The sequence below is a fragment of the Scatophagus argus genome, chromosome 12, assembly GCF_020382885.2.
Source record: "Scatophagus argus isolate fScaArg1 chromosome 12, fScaArg1.pri, whole genome shotgun sequence".
In the NCBI taxonomy this organism is placed as follows: Eukaryota; Metazoa; Chordata; class Actinopteri; family Scatophagidae; genus Scatophagus; species Scatophagus argus.
Window position 1 is genome coordinate 24,062,873 of NC_058504.1, and position 15,348 is coordinate 24,078,220.

Genomic DNA, 15,348 nt, shown 5'->3' on the forward strand with positions numbered 1-15,348 from the left:
CACCGTGGTGAACTCCCGAGGCAGATAGTGCGGCCGACATTTCACTGTCATAAGTTCTATTGCCTCAGAGCAGTAGGCTTTTATCAGTCCACAATTTGAACACCAACCTTCATGCACATACACACAGAGCCCTTCTCTTCATGACTTCCCCGACCGGTGGTCGCGATCCGCCCAGAGGAGCTGCAGGCCGTCGATCTGGAGTCCGGCATGTTGTATTAGCCAGGTTTCCGTGAGGCAAAGGACAGCACAGTTCCTCATCTCTGTGGAAACACTCAGCCTCAGACGTAACAGGTCCACTTTGTTGTCCAGGGAGCGGACGTTGGCCAGGAAGAGAGTTGGAATTGGTGGCCTGCTACCTTTCAGCTGGGCAAGCACGCCTGCCCGTTTTCCTCGCTTTTGTTTTCTGACACATCGTTTCCTCTTGCCGGCCGCTCCCCATACTCTGCTGCGCCACTCCATTGTCCTCAGGAGCCCCTGTCTTTCAAGTGCGGATTTCAGCTTTGGTGAGATCGTAATAACTGAACTATCTCTGATGAGCATAAGTTCGGTTGGGCTGTACTTCACACGCGGATTTAGCTCTGAACTACTGCTAAAAATGGCCTCTAAGTAGCTAAAATAGGGCTTAGTCCCGTGAGCTCGAGAAGGGCCGATACTTTTCACTCTACATGCTTCCACTGGGAAATATTATCTGGAAGCACTCTATCAATTTTTATTGTTGTTTATGATACACAGCTATACTTATCTATAAAACCGGATGAAATAAGCCACCTTACCAATTTGGAAAACTGTCCTAAAGACATTAAGTCCTGGGTGTCCTCCAACTTCTTACTACTTAATTCAGAAAAAACATAAGTTATTGTATTTGGACCTAAATATCTCAGGGACTCTTTTCTAACTGGGCCACCACCCTGGATGGCATCACCTTTAACTCTATTACAGTGGTGAGGAACCTTGGAGTCATTTTAGACTGGGACCTGTCCTTCAATTCCCATATAAAACATCACTACCCATCACTATCACTCGGACTGCCTTCTTTCACCTCCGTACCATAGTTAAAATAAGGACTATCCTTTCTCAGAGTAATGCTGAGAAATTGGTCCACGCATTCATCACTTCTGGAGTGAGGCCGCTGTTGTTGTCGTTGTCATCATGGTCGAACTGTCCCTTATTTTAAAAAGTTTGGTTTGACTGTACCTTACACGCTTGTTCACACAAATGAGACAGGTAGAGTTGGTCTTTAGACCAACACAAAAAGTACAAAAAGGAGCTTAAACCCGGGAGTGCGAGAAGCCACTGCACCATCCCAGGGGCATGTCGGTTGTTAGTATTCTATCTGTCTATCTTATATATTAGGGCAAATGGAGATTGATATTTAAAATAACATGTTTTGAAAAGTCAATTAATGCATATAATTTAATTTGTTCTGGCAACAATTTAGGTTGAGTAAATGAGCTTACATTTTTGTGGTAAAAAAAAGACCTACTTGGAAAAATTAACAATTATTTTCAACTAATAAACATGACAGATGGGAGGGATCCTCATGGACCCGGACCCTGTATCAATGACATCAAAATCAAAAAGGGAATAATAGTCGAAACTTCAAAGGGGGAGTTGCTGCTGTAGTGGGCCGATCATACCTTGCATTAAATTAAAGAATGCTTGTAGTGACTGGCTGTGAGAAAACCATACAAGTAGTATTTTTTGTAGATCTGGGTACAAAAAAAATCATATGCAGGATTATCTTGGTTGATACCTTAAAAAGTATTTAGTACCATTACCCAGCCCTAGTTGTGATCATATTTGATTGAGGAGAGCAGTCCAGTAACAAAGTCAAGGCTGATGTGGAACTAGCAATGACAAACACCACAGGCGGCAAGCATAACAGTGAGTGGATAATGAGAGGACTTCTGTCAAGCTCACAGTAAAGGCAGTCCCAAAACCATTTGTGCCTGCCTCCACAGTGCATCTCCTGTCTGAGGAGGCTCAAAATAGGTTTTACTTCTGGATGGCAGGCAACACATTCCACTTTCCAGGAGAAAACTGCAACAACACAGACTGGTTAGAGGATGGTGGAGGGAGACTTGACGGAGTTATGCTGATAGGAGACAGCATCAAGCTTATATTCCTGGAGATGAGTCGGTAGGTGAGAATGAAGTTAAACCAGCCAAAGAATAATGCCCAATAAGCCTTACAAGAGTTAAGGTATTTAGCTGTCTTGAATATAAGTTTCCATGGTTCGTCAGTACCTTAAACGGTTGTTCTACTCCTTTAAGCGAGTGCCTCCATTCTTCCAATTCAAGTTTGACTTTGAGTAACTCATTATTTCCAATGTAGTTGTGTTTAGCTGAACTGGGGTAACAGGAGAAGATCAGATTGAACGTCTGGTCAGAACTGCCCTCATGCCAGTATTTGAAGTGTCCATTTCCACAATGAGCTGTCTGAATGTCATCGAGACCAAAAAGCAAAGCCAGATAACTAAAGTGTCAGACAGGTGTGTTGAAAAGAGATTTTTCATTTATCTGCCTCCCTGATTTTGAACCAGAAGGTACACATTCCAGAGACCATTCCAGAGATCAACTGTGGCACCATGGACAGGCTCAAAAGCTGAGTTGATTAATGACTTAATGACAATGATGTATTTGTATGGTATTCAAACTATAGTAATCACTGCAGGATCTTTTAAGGAATTAAATGAAATCAGGATCTCTTTTCAGAAGAGATAGATTGTAAAATCTGCTATTGGGAAGAATGGTGTCTCGAAGAACATCAGTGGCTACATACATATCACTTATCATGATATTCCTACTGGGGACTTCATTCTGCTGGGAGACTTCAACGCTCACATGGGCAATGACAGTGTAACCTGGAGGGGGGTGACTGGGAGGAATGGCCAGTCTGAGCTGAGCCTGAGTGGGGTTCAGTTGTTGGACCTCTGTGTTAGTCACTGTTTTTCCATAACAAACACCATGTTCGAACACAAGGATGTGCACAAGTGCACTTGGCACCAGGGCACCCTAGTTCCCAGGTCAATGACTGACTTTGTAGCTTTGGCTTTGTAGCCAGAAAGACAGACCTAAATGAACAGTGAGGGTTTGCTGGGAATGTCTGGCTTATGACTCTGTCAGGATGTTCTTCAATCTTCAACTCTCCCACCTAAGGCATAGCTTTGACTGCCTTCTGAGGGTGGACATGGAATTTGAATAAGGAGTTCAATGCCACCATTACTGAGGTAGCTATTTGAAGCTGCAGTCAGAAGGTCACTGGTGCCAGTAGTGGTGGCAATCCCCGAACCTGCTGTTGGACAACGGGGTTGAAGGGTGCCGTCAAGCTGAAGAAGGAGTCCTACAGGGCATGGTTGGTTTGTGAGACTCCTGAGGCAGGTGACAACTACCAGCAGGCAAAACACCGCATGGCTTGGGCAAAAACTTGGGACACTATGGGACAAGTTCTGTGAGAAGATGGAGAGAGACTTTCAGTCAGCCTTGAAGAAATTCTGGCAAACTGTTCGGTGACTCATGAGGAGGAAGCAGCACTGCATATTTACAGTGGGGATGGGGAGCTGCTGACCCCAACTGCAGACATAATCAGATGGTGGAAGGAATACTTTGAGGATCTCCTTAATCCCACTAGCACGTATTCTGAGGAGGACTAAGGGATGGGCTCTCCCATCCTTGTCATGACTGACACACACTTCTGCAACATTGCAAGCCAAGTGGCGGAGGGTGTCATTCGCTTTTGTAGATGACGTGGTCCTATTGGTGTCATGGAACAGTGACCTCCAGCTCACATGGGAGAGATTTGCAGCCAAGTGTGAAGGCCATGGTTCTCAGCTGGAAAAGGGTGGATTGCCCACTCCAGGTCGGAGGAGAGTTGCTGAGAGGAGGAGAGTTACTTGGAAGATTTCAAGTATCTCAGAGTCTTGTTCATATGTGGGGGAAAATTGGAGTGGGAGATTGACAGGCAGATCGGCGCAGCATCTGTGATGGGCTATGGTGCAGATGCTGTACCGCTCTGTTGTGGTGAAGAGAGAGCTGAGCCGAAAATTGAACTATGACTACATAGGACAATGTTTCGTCTGGCCTGGGAACGCCTTGGTGTCGCCCCAGACGAGCTGGTGTAAGTAGCCGGGGAGAGGACAGTCTGGACTTCCCTGCTGAGAGTGATACCCCCACGACCTGGACCCGCATGAATGGCAGAAAACGAGACGAGAGGCTCTATGACCAACATCTAAGCTTTTTTAAAAATTATTATTATTATTTTAAATCTCTTGAAAGAGTCTGTAACATTTAGGTGACTGTATAGAAAAGAGGTACAAAATATGGAAATGACCACTTTACAGCACCCTACAAGCTGAACGACTGTCCTTAAACCAAATCATTCAAGTGAATAAGTTACTCAGAGAAAACAGGTTAAGTAGGTAACCCAAAAAACTCATTTATATGGACTTCAATGGTATGGAGATTAATTAAATTAGAATAGGAGATGGGTCTCATAATCATCATTCATGTGCCTGGACCTAGATGTCTCTCAGCTATCTTTAGTCTATCTTCAACACCTATCACTTTCTCCTTGAATTACTTTCTAATCATTCTCTTTGATTTTCTTAATCACAAACAGTACTATGGCAGTGCAAAAAAACACAGATCCTGGTATCACCTCTTGGTACTTGTTATCTTTGGGCCATAGACTGACCACTGGTCCTCTGTCCATCATCTTGACAATGTCTGAAATGTTGATATACTTGTCCAGCTCTATGACCTTCTCCATCCACTGGATCTTTGTCATACCGTGGTCTGAAAATAACAAAATGTTCAGCTGGTTCACCATGTTTTTCTCCTGCAAGAAAATCACAAACAAAAGAATAGGTGAATAATAGCTACATGACAGGAAAAGCAGTATTAGCCAAAAGTACAGTAAAAATAGTACTGCTATTAACTCACTCTGATTTTGCTATGGAGTGTCTGCATAGCGAGATCCAGTTGCAGCACAGCTGTTCTGACCTGATGAGAGTCTGGACCGAAGTGATGGCCCTCCACATCTATTTTCTCATAATATATTGCTGCCATGCCTGCTTTCCCTGAGCTACACACAGACACACACACACACACACATACGATTTTATAGTTTCATTCATAATCATTCATTTATTATTTATTTACTTATTCTATGAAATTCACCAACATTCTCCACTAAAGTAATTTTTCAGCTTTCTAGGTATAATGCTGTATACTGTAAAAACTTCTACAGCAATCACTCCTCTCTGTGCTGCTATTACTGAGCTTACAATGACCACTCACACGTGGATCACGTCTTCTGACGGATAGTGATGTTTAATTTGAAAATGTTTATGGCTTACTTTTGATGAAGTGATTTGAGAAACAGACACTCCAGCATATCAAAAACAATATCCCATCTAGCCTGGATCATCAACAATTTGCATCTAGAGCCAAAAGACTGACCCAGAAGAACTGCATCAACCTTGAGGAATCAACATCATCAGTGACATTATTATCAGCAAATGTGCTGAAAATCACATATACAACAAAATTAGTCCCCAACCACAAGGCCTGGATGAAAGGAGAAGTGAGGGGCCTATCCACAACCAAAGAAGCTCGAGTGACAAAAATTCTGATAATAATCGGCAAATAACGCCAACAGAACAAGACTGAAAGCTGGTATTGAGGATGCAAAAACCTCAGGAGAGACTAGAGATAGGACTCACCAACAACAACTCATACTTATACCAATATTTGTTATGATTCCTGTACTTCAACTATACTCCTACCAGTTCTTATTGGTAATTTTTACTAGAAAAATTAAGAACTTAATTAAGAACTTGTTTATTTATTTAACTTATATACTGTATAAATATCACAATTTTTGAGTAGCGAACTGCAAGAGTGTTGTTTTCAGCAAACCACTATTGTAAACTATAATGTTATTACTGAAATGTAAGATAAATAAAATAAACAATTGTTTCCCCCCCAAAATTAGTAAATAAACCCCCAACTGACTGAACTGAAACTGAATTTCTGAATGAAAGTTCAGAACACACAACAAACAGCTAGGTGGCTTCTGATTAGTTTTAATCATCACGTTTTTAAAATTGTGTTAATGCTGTGTGTGGATTTTATTGAAATTACAGTCTAATAATTTTGGCCCGGGACCCTTTTAATACACCACATGTGAGGTTGCTTAAGCTAAGCTTAAGGTTTTCTATTTTTGCTTTGATCTCCTCAACAAAGAGACAATTATCAAGTCTCCTCCAGAGGACTGACTGCTGTCATTATGCAAACTGAATGTGACAAAAATCCTGCAAGTAAATATTGTAAAGCCACTGGATTTGTTATCATCCCTGGCCATGTTCTCTGAATATGTGCCAACCAGTTAGCTGATGTTGTCACAGACATTTTTAACATAACACTTTCACAAGAGAGTGTTTCTACCTACCTACCTACCTACCCTGTACCGCAGTAAAAATGTACTAGTTTGTTTTTTCCTCCCAATAGTCACAAACTGAAGTAAAAGATCTAAGATTTTCTGTACATACAAACTGTTTATTCTTTTATATTCTTTTTTTCTTTATTTTGGAACCATCTTCTGGTTTCAGTCCGGGAGGCAGACACCATCTCTATATTTAAGAGTAGACTAAAAACTTTCCTCTTTGATAAAGCTTATAGTTAGGGCCGGCCCCTAGTTATGCTGCTATAGGCTTAGACTATCGGTGGCCCTCCCATGACGCACTGAGCTCTTTCTTCCTCTCCCTCTCCTTCTGCACACATCTATGTCCCATTAATGCATATTACTAACTCAATTTCTTCCCTGGAGTCCTTGTGCTTTCTTGTCCCGCAGATTCCTATCGATTGTGATTGGACCTCCTGCTGCGGTCCTGCTGTTGTCCTGCTGGAAACCTACTGCGATTACTACTGTTTAGTCATAAACTGATTTAATTCTGTTACGACTCTGTACAGCTACTACCATTACTATTGTTACTACTATTGTTATCAAAATCAGCATAATACCTTCTGTATACTTCATTGTCATTATCATTACCTACATTTCCGATACTTCTGGTATTATTACTGCTGCTATGCATCTCTGCTTGTGTGCTCCTTTTCTCACACCCCACGCCCTCTCCCTCTCTCCCTTGCTCTTTCTCTCTCTCTCTCAACCCAACCAGTCAAGGCAGATGTCCGCCCATCTTGAGCCGGGATCTGCTCCGAGGTTTCTGCCTTCCAAAAGCCTTGCCACTGTCGCCAAGTGCTTGCTCAAGGGGGGATGTTGGGCTCTCTGTATTTACAGTTTAATTAAAGAGTTTGGTCTAGACCTGCTCAAATTGGAAAGTGTCATGAGATAACTTTTGTTGCGAATTGGCGCTATATAAATAAACTGAATTGAACTGAATTGAATTTTGAGCAAAGATTTATTAAAAAATGTTAGTGAACACTTCTCCCTTCCAAGATCATCTTGACCAGTCCAGGGAACACCTGTGCTATCATGTTTTTGATTTGGCATCTTAATATGCCACACCTGTTAGGTTGATAGACTATCTTGACAAAAGAGGAAGTGTCCATTAATGCAGATTCTAACAAATTTGTGTGAGAAAAATAATCCTTTTGCATGCACAGAAAAAGTCTTAGATCTTTTTATTTTAACTTGTGAAAAATACGAGTGAAAAGAAAACTTTTTAACCCTGCTGCCATCTGACAAAATATACAGAAGTATCTGCTGCTGTACCAGACTACCAAGCAGCGTCTTTCTCAAGACTCCACAACTCATCCTCCACACTCCATCATAATTAATACTCTTTCTCGTACAGCATAAAAGGAGTAAAACTGTCCTCTCTAAATGTCATTTTGTTGTTACCTTAGGACGTTGAGTGCATTCACTATCGAGTCTGTAAGATTTTTCTCTGATGGATTGTAGACATATTTCTCACAGAATGATGGACGTACACCCAGAATCTCCACCTCGCAGCCTGGAGACACACACATACACACACACACACAGGTTTTGAATGGCAAGGTGGGGAAGTCAGTTCCCAGCAGAGTTCCAACAGGGCTACCCATGCAAAATAGAAAATCATAAAATGAAGTTATATATTTTTTTTCTTACTCAGGGTTAATTCCTGCTATGAGGTTTTAACAAGAACTTTGTTGCCGTAGCTAAGATTAAACCTTTGCTTTGTACCAGTGGCAGCACAGCCTTACCAGAAGTTGTAATTTACACTTAACTCTTAACCTGATTTATAAAGGGGAAAAATAAAATTAAAATGCAATACAACAGTATAAGGACGTATAAAACTTTTTATTATATGGTGTGCTCACTTTTATTCACAGGTGCTATTTTAACCAGCAGCACAAAAAAAGCCCAACAAAAAAACAGCTGACAAGAGGAAAAATCTCTTCTCTTTGCAGCAACAAAGTTGTTTCATGAAGACATTCACCTTAATCAAACTGTTAGAAGCATGATTATAGTTTCATAAAAACTGAAAAAGACACAGCTGCAGATAACAATTGTCAACACAGTGTATTAAATGTTTAGGAATTAGTTGCACTGTTATATCCAGGTCTGCATTATGCTTGTTTTTCTTGTCCCTGTTTGCTTTTGAACATACCCACCTGTGAGGGACCAGAGTGGTCTCCCCGAATAACGGGATCTCGGCAAGATCGGATTCAGGCTTTAGAGGTTGAAAATAGGAGGCAGCAAAGCGTCAGGTGCCAGGAAAAGCCCTTTTATTCTCCCGGAACACAAGGTTTTCACAGTCAGACAAAATGCAGGAATAATGCAGAAACTAAACATCGATAACAAACTCTCACAGCAGTACATAGTAGTTCTCCCAAGGAACAACAAGAGCAAAATGAGGCTCCTTTAAATAGGGCTGCTTGTTGAGCCCAAATGGTCCAAATCATTATGGAGGGGATTACCAACAAACATAATGGTCCATCCAATACACTAATCATAATAAATAAATACAAAAAAAAAAAAAATACATTATTTAATTTATCCACACACCAAATATTTACACACCACACAATAACTTTTCACAAACACCACATAGCCAACACCATAAAGAAAATAAAAACCCCCTGAGTGCAATGGGACGTGCCCCCTTGCCCTGTGCTCAATAAAGTCCGCCCCTGCAGCTGCACGCGCTTCCGCAGAGGAGCAGTGGAGCTGGACCGGGAGTGCAGGTGACTGTGAGTGTATGACAAACCAGAGTCTTTACAAACTGAAATGAAGAGGTGGACGAGTAGTGGGTACCTCACCACACGCCTGGATGCTAAACCGGGGAGAAAACTGACACGGGTGAGTTGTGGTTGTGGTGAGTGAGCGACGCAGCGGGCTGAATTTTCAGCGCCGAAGCGTCCATGGCGTACGCCACGCCAAACATGTCACCAAGCATTTAAAACATATATAAACTGATGACAGAGTCCATTTCTCCAGGTGCGTGTGTGTGTGCGCGCACACGCGTCCGCGTATACATGTGCCACAAAGTCCAAAAAGTAATTTAAATTTAAATTTTCCGACACTGCCTCGCAGGCCACGTTATCAAAACCGCGTCCCTCATGGGAGACCGTGAGAAGGGGGGGGTGCTCACCTTCTCACACCACCTCTTAACACTTCTCAGATCACTGCACTGCCTGCCTTGTGTGTCCTCTCACGAGTGAGATTACGCTGGCTGGTGTCACAAAAGGTGTATACTATGTAGCAAGTTTGACATATCCAGGCTTTTTTGTGTGAGCTGAAGGATACATGGAAATCACTTAGGTTTTTGGCCAAATCAAAGTTAAATTAATTTTACTGATTTGATATTATTTGTGATAACTAATAATCTAATCAATTTTCAATAATCTTTTAACTACAATATCAGTAATGTTAAACAGATATTGGCAGCAAAGCAGGACTAAAAAAAAATAGAACTGGACTAGTAGCTGTGCCTTCATTATTTTATTAGTGTATAGATAATATGCTGTGTAAAATTTTATTTCATTGTACTCATTAAAGCGAAAGGGGAAAAATTATCTTCTGCATCGCAAACTGAATGCAGGCAACCACAATGTGATGCACACAGTTACTTTTAATAAAGTTTGAATATAACATATTCTCTCAGACTGAGAATCTATATTGCTCAACGGAAAAAACAATTGGTGAAAGGGCAGAAATGTTTATAGCCATTTTCATTCAAAACTCTGAACATAACCTGATCCTGACCAGGTTATATGTGTAGCATGAGTTACCATGTTGGTCTAGCCAAGGTAAAAGAGAGACTTTTTGACACTGAAAACCCTGAGCTTAAGGCTCAACATACCTTGCTAACCCATTCATCAGAATGAGAATTTCTTTATTTATCCCCAAAGGGAAATTAAATTAAGGTATTTTAAGTGGGTCTCCCAATCTCCCCTCTTTGCAGCTGGGACAGAAAAGAAGTTATCTAGTGGGTTACCCCTCTATATCCAATCAGGGCCTCTCTCTGCCATCGCTGTCCCTGATTCTTTAAGAGATTTTTTTTAATTTTATGGGCAACAGAAGGTCAGATTGCAATGACTGAATTGAATGAATTCTATTTGCTTTTTTTTCATCCTAAATGAAAGAAAAAAAGATGAAAGTGACATATTTTGTCATTGGAGGGAACTCACTCCAACGAAATTTGTGCTCTGCATTTAACCCACCCAAGTGACGTGCACACACACACAGCAAACCCGGGGCAGTGGGCGACCGCGTGCAGCGCCTGGGGAGCAGTGGGGGGTTAGGTACCTTGCTCAAGGGTACCTCAGCCATGGACACCGGTACGGGGAATCGAACCAGCGATCCACCGGTTACGGGTCCGACACCCTAACCGCTGATCCACGACTGCCCACATATGTGAGTCTCTTTGAGTTGCAGTTGTGGAGCTATGGCTAATATAGGGGCCAATATAATATATTTTTTCACCCTTTTTCAAAAAAATGTTAGAGAGTGGGGCTACAGGAGTGTGGTAGGTAGCAGGGAGGGAGGAGTGGTGGGTTGATATTCAAAATCTCGCTCTTTTTTGTTGTTTGTTATTGTGTCCAAAATTACTTTGCAGCACCTTAACGTTTGATAAGCCTTATTAATGGAGTGTCTGTTTTTATTATCCTCTCATCAGAATGTGAATATTCTCATTCATCCAGGTCATGGTTATCTCAAGGAAATTCAATCGAATGCAACTGGACTTAGTTATTTGTCTTTGAAGACGAAGCACTAAACGAGCCTATGACACCACTGGCCATGTGAATGCCTCCACAGAGGTTAAATACCTGGATCTCCACACCAGCTAGTTGGACTAGTCCCAGCCTAGTCAAGCGAGCATGAACTGATGAAGCCTCTTGGATGAGAGGTGAAACGTCTTCAAAGACAAATAACTAAGTCCAGTTGCATTCGATTGAATTTCCTTGAGATATCCTCTCATCCTCCAAGGAGCATTATTGTGATGACGAGAGTGGCACTGGGTACTTGGCCTGGAGGATTAAAACTGTTTGGAGATCAGACACAGATCTAGATACAGATGATTATCATCTGGAGGTAACAGGGTAATAAGAGAAGAATAACTTTTTATATACATATATAAAATATTCTGTTGTCAGACTTCTGTGCTAGTCACAGTTTGTGCATAACGAACACCATATTCATGCATAAGGGTGTCCATCAGTGCACATGGCACCAAGACACCCTGGGCCAGAGGTCAATGATCGATTTCGTGGTCGTGTCATCTGGCCTTCGGCCATAGGTTTTGGACACTCAGGCGAAGAGAGGGGCTGAGCTGTCCACCGATCACCACCTGGTGGTGAGTTGGATCTGCTGGGGGAGGAGGAAGCCGTACAGACTTGGCAGACCCGAACATATTGTGAGGGTCTGCTGGGAACATCTGGCGGAACCCTCCGTCAGAGGGGTTTTCAACTCACACCTCCGGGAGAACTTTGACCAGATCCCGATGGAGGCTGGGGACATTGAGTCTGAGTGGGCCATGTTTTCCACCTCCATTGTGGAAGCTGCTGCTCGGAGCTGTGGTCGTAAGGTCTCTGGTGTCTGTCGTGATGGCAATCCTCGAACCTGGTGGTGGACACCAGAAGTAAGGGATGCACCAATTGGAGCTCTGCCACATGTAGAAGTGCTCAGATGATACTGTGATAATGAGATGCATTGAGGATGGACAGGAGGGGGAGTACAGGAGCCTGGTGGAGGGCTTTGCTGAATGGTGCAGAGCTAACAAGCCACAACTCAATATATCCAAAACCAAGGAGATGGTGGTTGACTTCAGGAGAAACAGACCCCATCCCACACTGGACTTCTTCTGGGGCACAGAAGTGGAGGTGGTCAGGACCTACAAGTACCTGGGTCTGCAGTTGGATGACAGACCGAACTGGTCAGTGAACACCGACACCATCCACAGGAAAACACAGAGTTGTCTGTACTTCCTGAGAAGGCTTTTTAACACACCCAGTCAATCTGGTCAACCTGCGTTCTTTGTACACTACTATACCTTATGTAGCATATGTTAGACTAAACATATACTAAATAAACTATTTCCCACTAACAGTTAGGCCTTGTTTGTCTGTTCATTTACTTTTTGACTAACCTATACTGCTGTAATGTGCTACTGGATGCTTGAATTTCCCTCGGGAAAATAAAATATCTATCTATCTTTCTATCTATCTATCTATTGTGCAGCATCATCTGAAGGAACATCTCATGAAGAAGGGCTTGGAGGGCCAGATGCTGGACGAGAGTCCCAATATGTTCCAGAGACTGTCCTGAGTGAAGATGAGTGCATGGAAGCCATCACATTGATTAAACATTCACCTGATGAGGACGCAGTCAAGAAGAAGATGAAGCTGACAGTTGACTGACATTTGAGGCAAATATCTGGAGAAATGGACAACCACATTTAAGAAAAAGATCCAACAATGCAGAAAGCTTTCATTCACCAATGAGCTTGAAGACCTCCTCCTGGCAGCTGATTTTCCTAAGGATGGCACTGAAGTGGATGTCGACTTTGGTAAGTATGGCCATGAAATCTGTTAAGGCTTTTTCCACATTCCAAGAGCTGCACTTGTTACACTGTAACCCATTTCAGTATTAAGTTCTGACACTATGCAGGACACTTGTGCCAGGGTCAGTACGCTACAATCTGCTCAGAGCCTCCCGGCAAAGGAACAGAAGCGCTGTGACATCAGACCTCTGGCTTATTAGAAAAGAAATTGAAATTGAAAATTAAATTGCTAGCAGGACAATATTCCATGTTTTACAGTTGATCCTATTTTTTTTTTAATTATTTTATTTTAACTTTTTGCAATGAACATATTTACATCATACACAATAATCATGCCCCATCTGGCATTACATATGAGAGTAAGAAAATAAAAAGTAATTGTCAGGGGTATGTAGAAGTAAACTACCAGGGACAGACATTAAAAAAAAAGCAAACAAAACAAACATGAGAGGATTGTTCTGTTATCCGTGTTCAGTAAAAGATAGGCACAGGACAGTTTTACACAAGAAAATTACAAATACCACATATCAGTTTAACCCTCAGGAGTCGACAGACGCGCCGGTGCGTCCTTATCACAAGACCACTTTAAGACGATGTAGCTGCAAGACGCAGCCTCGCTGAATCCCAGTTTTTTTTGTGTCGAAAGTGGGCACTTCAAACTATATACCAGTTTTTAAATTTTGTTAATATGTCAAGTAAAACCCGAGTTATGATAAAAAATATACGCACTGTTTTTTTCATGACCATTGCCATCACGTTTGGTGCGCGTTTGGGGCGCGCATTTTATTCAAGAAGACGCAGTAAACACCAGCGCATTGAGCGCACTTCATTCAGCGCATTTCAGCGCATTTTCCCCAGTCGGATTTTAGAGTTTTGTGTGATTTTAGGTCCAGTGTGTCAATACAGTATGTCAAAATGAAAAAAACAACAGTAAATCACACTTGTGAGGTTGTGCTGATCAAAAATGATTCCAAAATGGCAAGATAAAAAAAATTCTAAGTTGAAATATAAAATTAGAATCAAAAATAGTCAACAACTGACAATTATACATGACTTCAGAGGGTTAACTCACATAGTGGATGTACCGGTCTCATCAAGTAGAGCCAAAAAAGGCTTCCACACCTTTTGATAGTCATTTTGTGTATTTCGCCTGCTAAAACGAATCTGCTCCATCCTGGAGACAGAGACCATTTCATTGTGCTACCTCTTGAAACAAGGGGGTGATGGAGACTTCCAGTTTAATAAGATCAATTTTTTGGCTGTCACCATGCCCGTTTGAACAGCCTGTTTATAGTGGGGAGGAAAAGTTGATATACTTTCAGAAGAGCCAAATACTGCTAATTTACAATCCGGTTGGATATTTATTTCATATTGCTTAGAGAACCACATAACACATATGTCGCGCCAAAAACTGTCAAGTACTGGGCAATACCAAAATAAGTGCGAGAGTGAGCCTTCAGCTGTGCCACATCTATCACACATGGGAGACACAGACTCAAAAATTCCTGCTCCGAGCTCCAGCTTGACAAGAAGTAGATCATAAAAATTATGATTCTGTGGTTTTGTTGGAAAATCAGAGATATGTCCTCTTACAAAATGTCTGATCTGTAAGTATCGGTAAAAGTGTGACTGAGGAAGGTGATATCTGGCCTGGAGCTGAGGGAAAGATGCAAAATGATTATCCATATACAAGTCTGAAATACAGCGTAGGCCCCATATCTCTCCAGTCCAGGAAAACTCCATCCATCAGTCCTAGTCTAAAGAGATGATTACATGCCATGAGGCAATTTTCTGAGACAACTGGTAGTCCAAGGAATCTTTTTATCAATGCATTTAGCAATGCTAGGAGAGATGTTTCTGATACTGCCAAGGACTCAATTCTTAATCAAAGTGGAGAGGCAGGGGACCAGTCATCCTCAGGAGAGCCACCTTGCCAGAAAGTGAAAGCCCTTGCATTTGCAGCCCAATAATAATGTTTAAAAATAGGGAGGCCAAGGCCGCCTGTGTTTACACTTTTATGTAGGTGGGCCTCGGAAATACGAGGGGGTTTATCTGCCCAAATGAATGAAAGAATTATTGAGTCCAGTTGTTTAAAGAAAGGTAGCGGTAGATAAAGCGGGCGTTTTGAAAAAGATATAAGAACCTTGGAAGTGTAACCATTTTAATGGCATTTATGCGGCCAGTCATTGATAAAGGAAGAAGCTTCCAATTCCTAATATCAACCTTTAATTTGTCCACCATATTCAAAACGTTCAATTTAAATAAGAGCTTGGGGTTCCTAGGGATCTTGAGTCCGAGATAATTAAAATTGGTAGTGACTAATTTAAATGGCAAAG

At 41.8% G+C, this 15,348-nt stretch overlaps 1 protein-coding gene across 3 annotated transcripts in view; it reads right to left on the reverse strand.

Moving 5' to 3' along the window:
- The window catches only part of enpp6 (ectonucleotide pyrophosphatase/phosphodiesterase 6), a 79,913-nt gene that overhangs the window by 15,993 nt on the left and 48,572 nt on the right, over nt 1-15,348 (reverse strand). For all 3 annotated transcript variants that reach the window (XM_046406052.1, XM_046406053.1, XM_046406051.1), the window contains 3 exons: nt 7,867-7,978; nt 4,941-5,082; nt 4,657-4,836 (listed from right to left, as the gene is read on the reverse strand). In XM_046406052.1, coding sequence (XP_046262008.1) covers nt 4,657-4,836; nt 4,941-5,082; nt 7,867-7,978 — 434 coding nt within the window. The remainder of the gene's footprint in view (nt 1-4,656; nt 4,837-4,940; nt 5,083-7,866; nt 7,979-15,348) is intronic.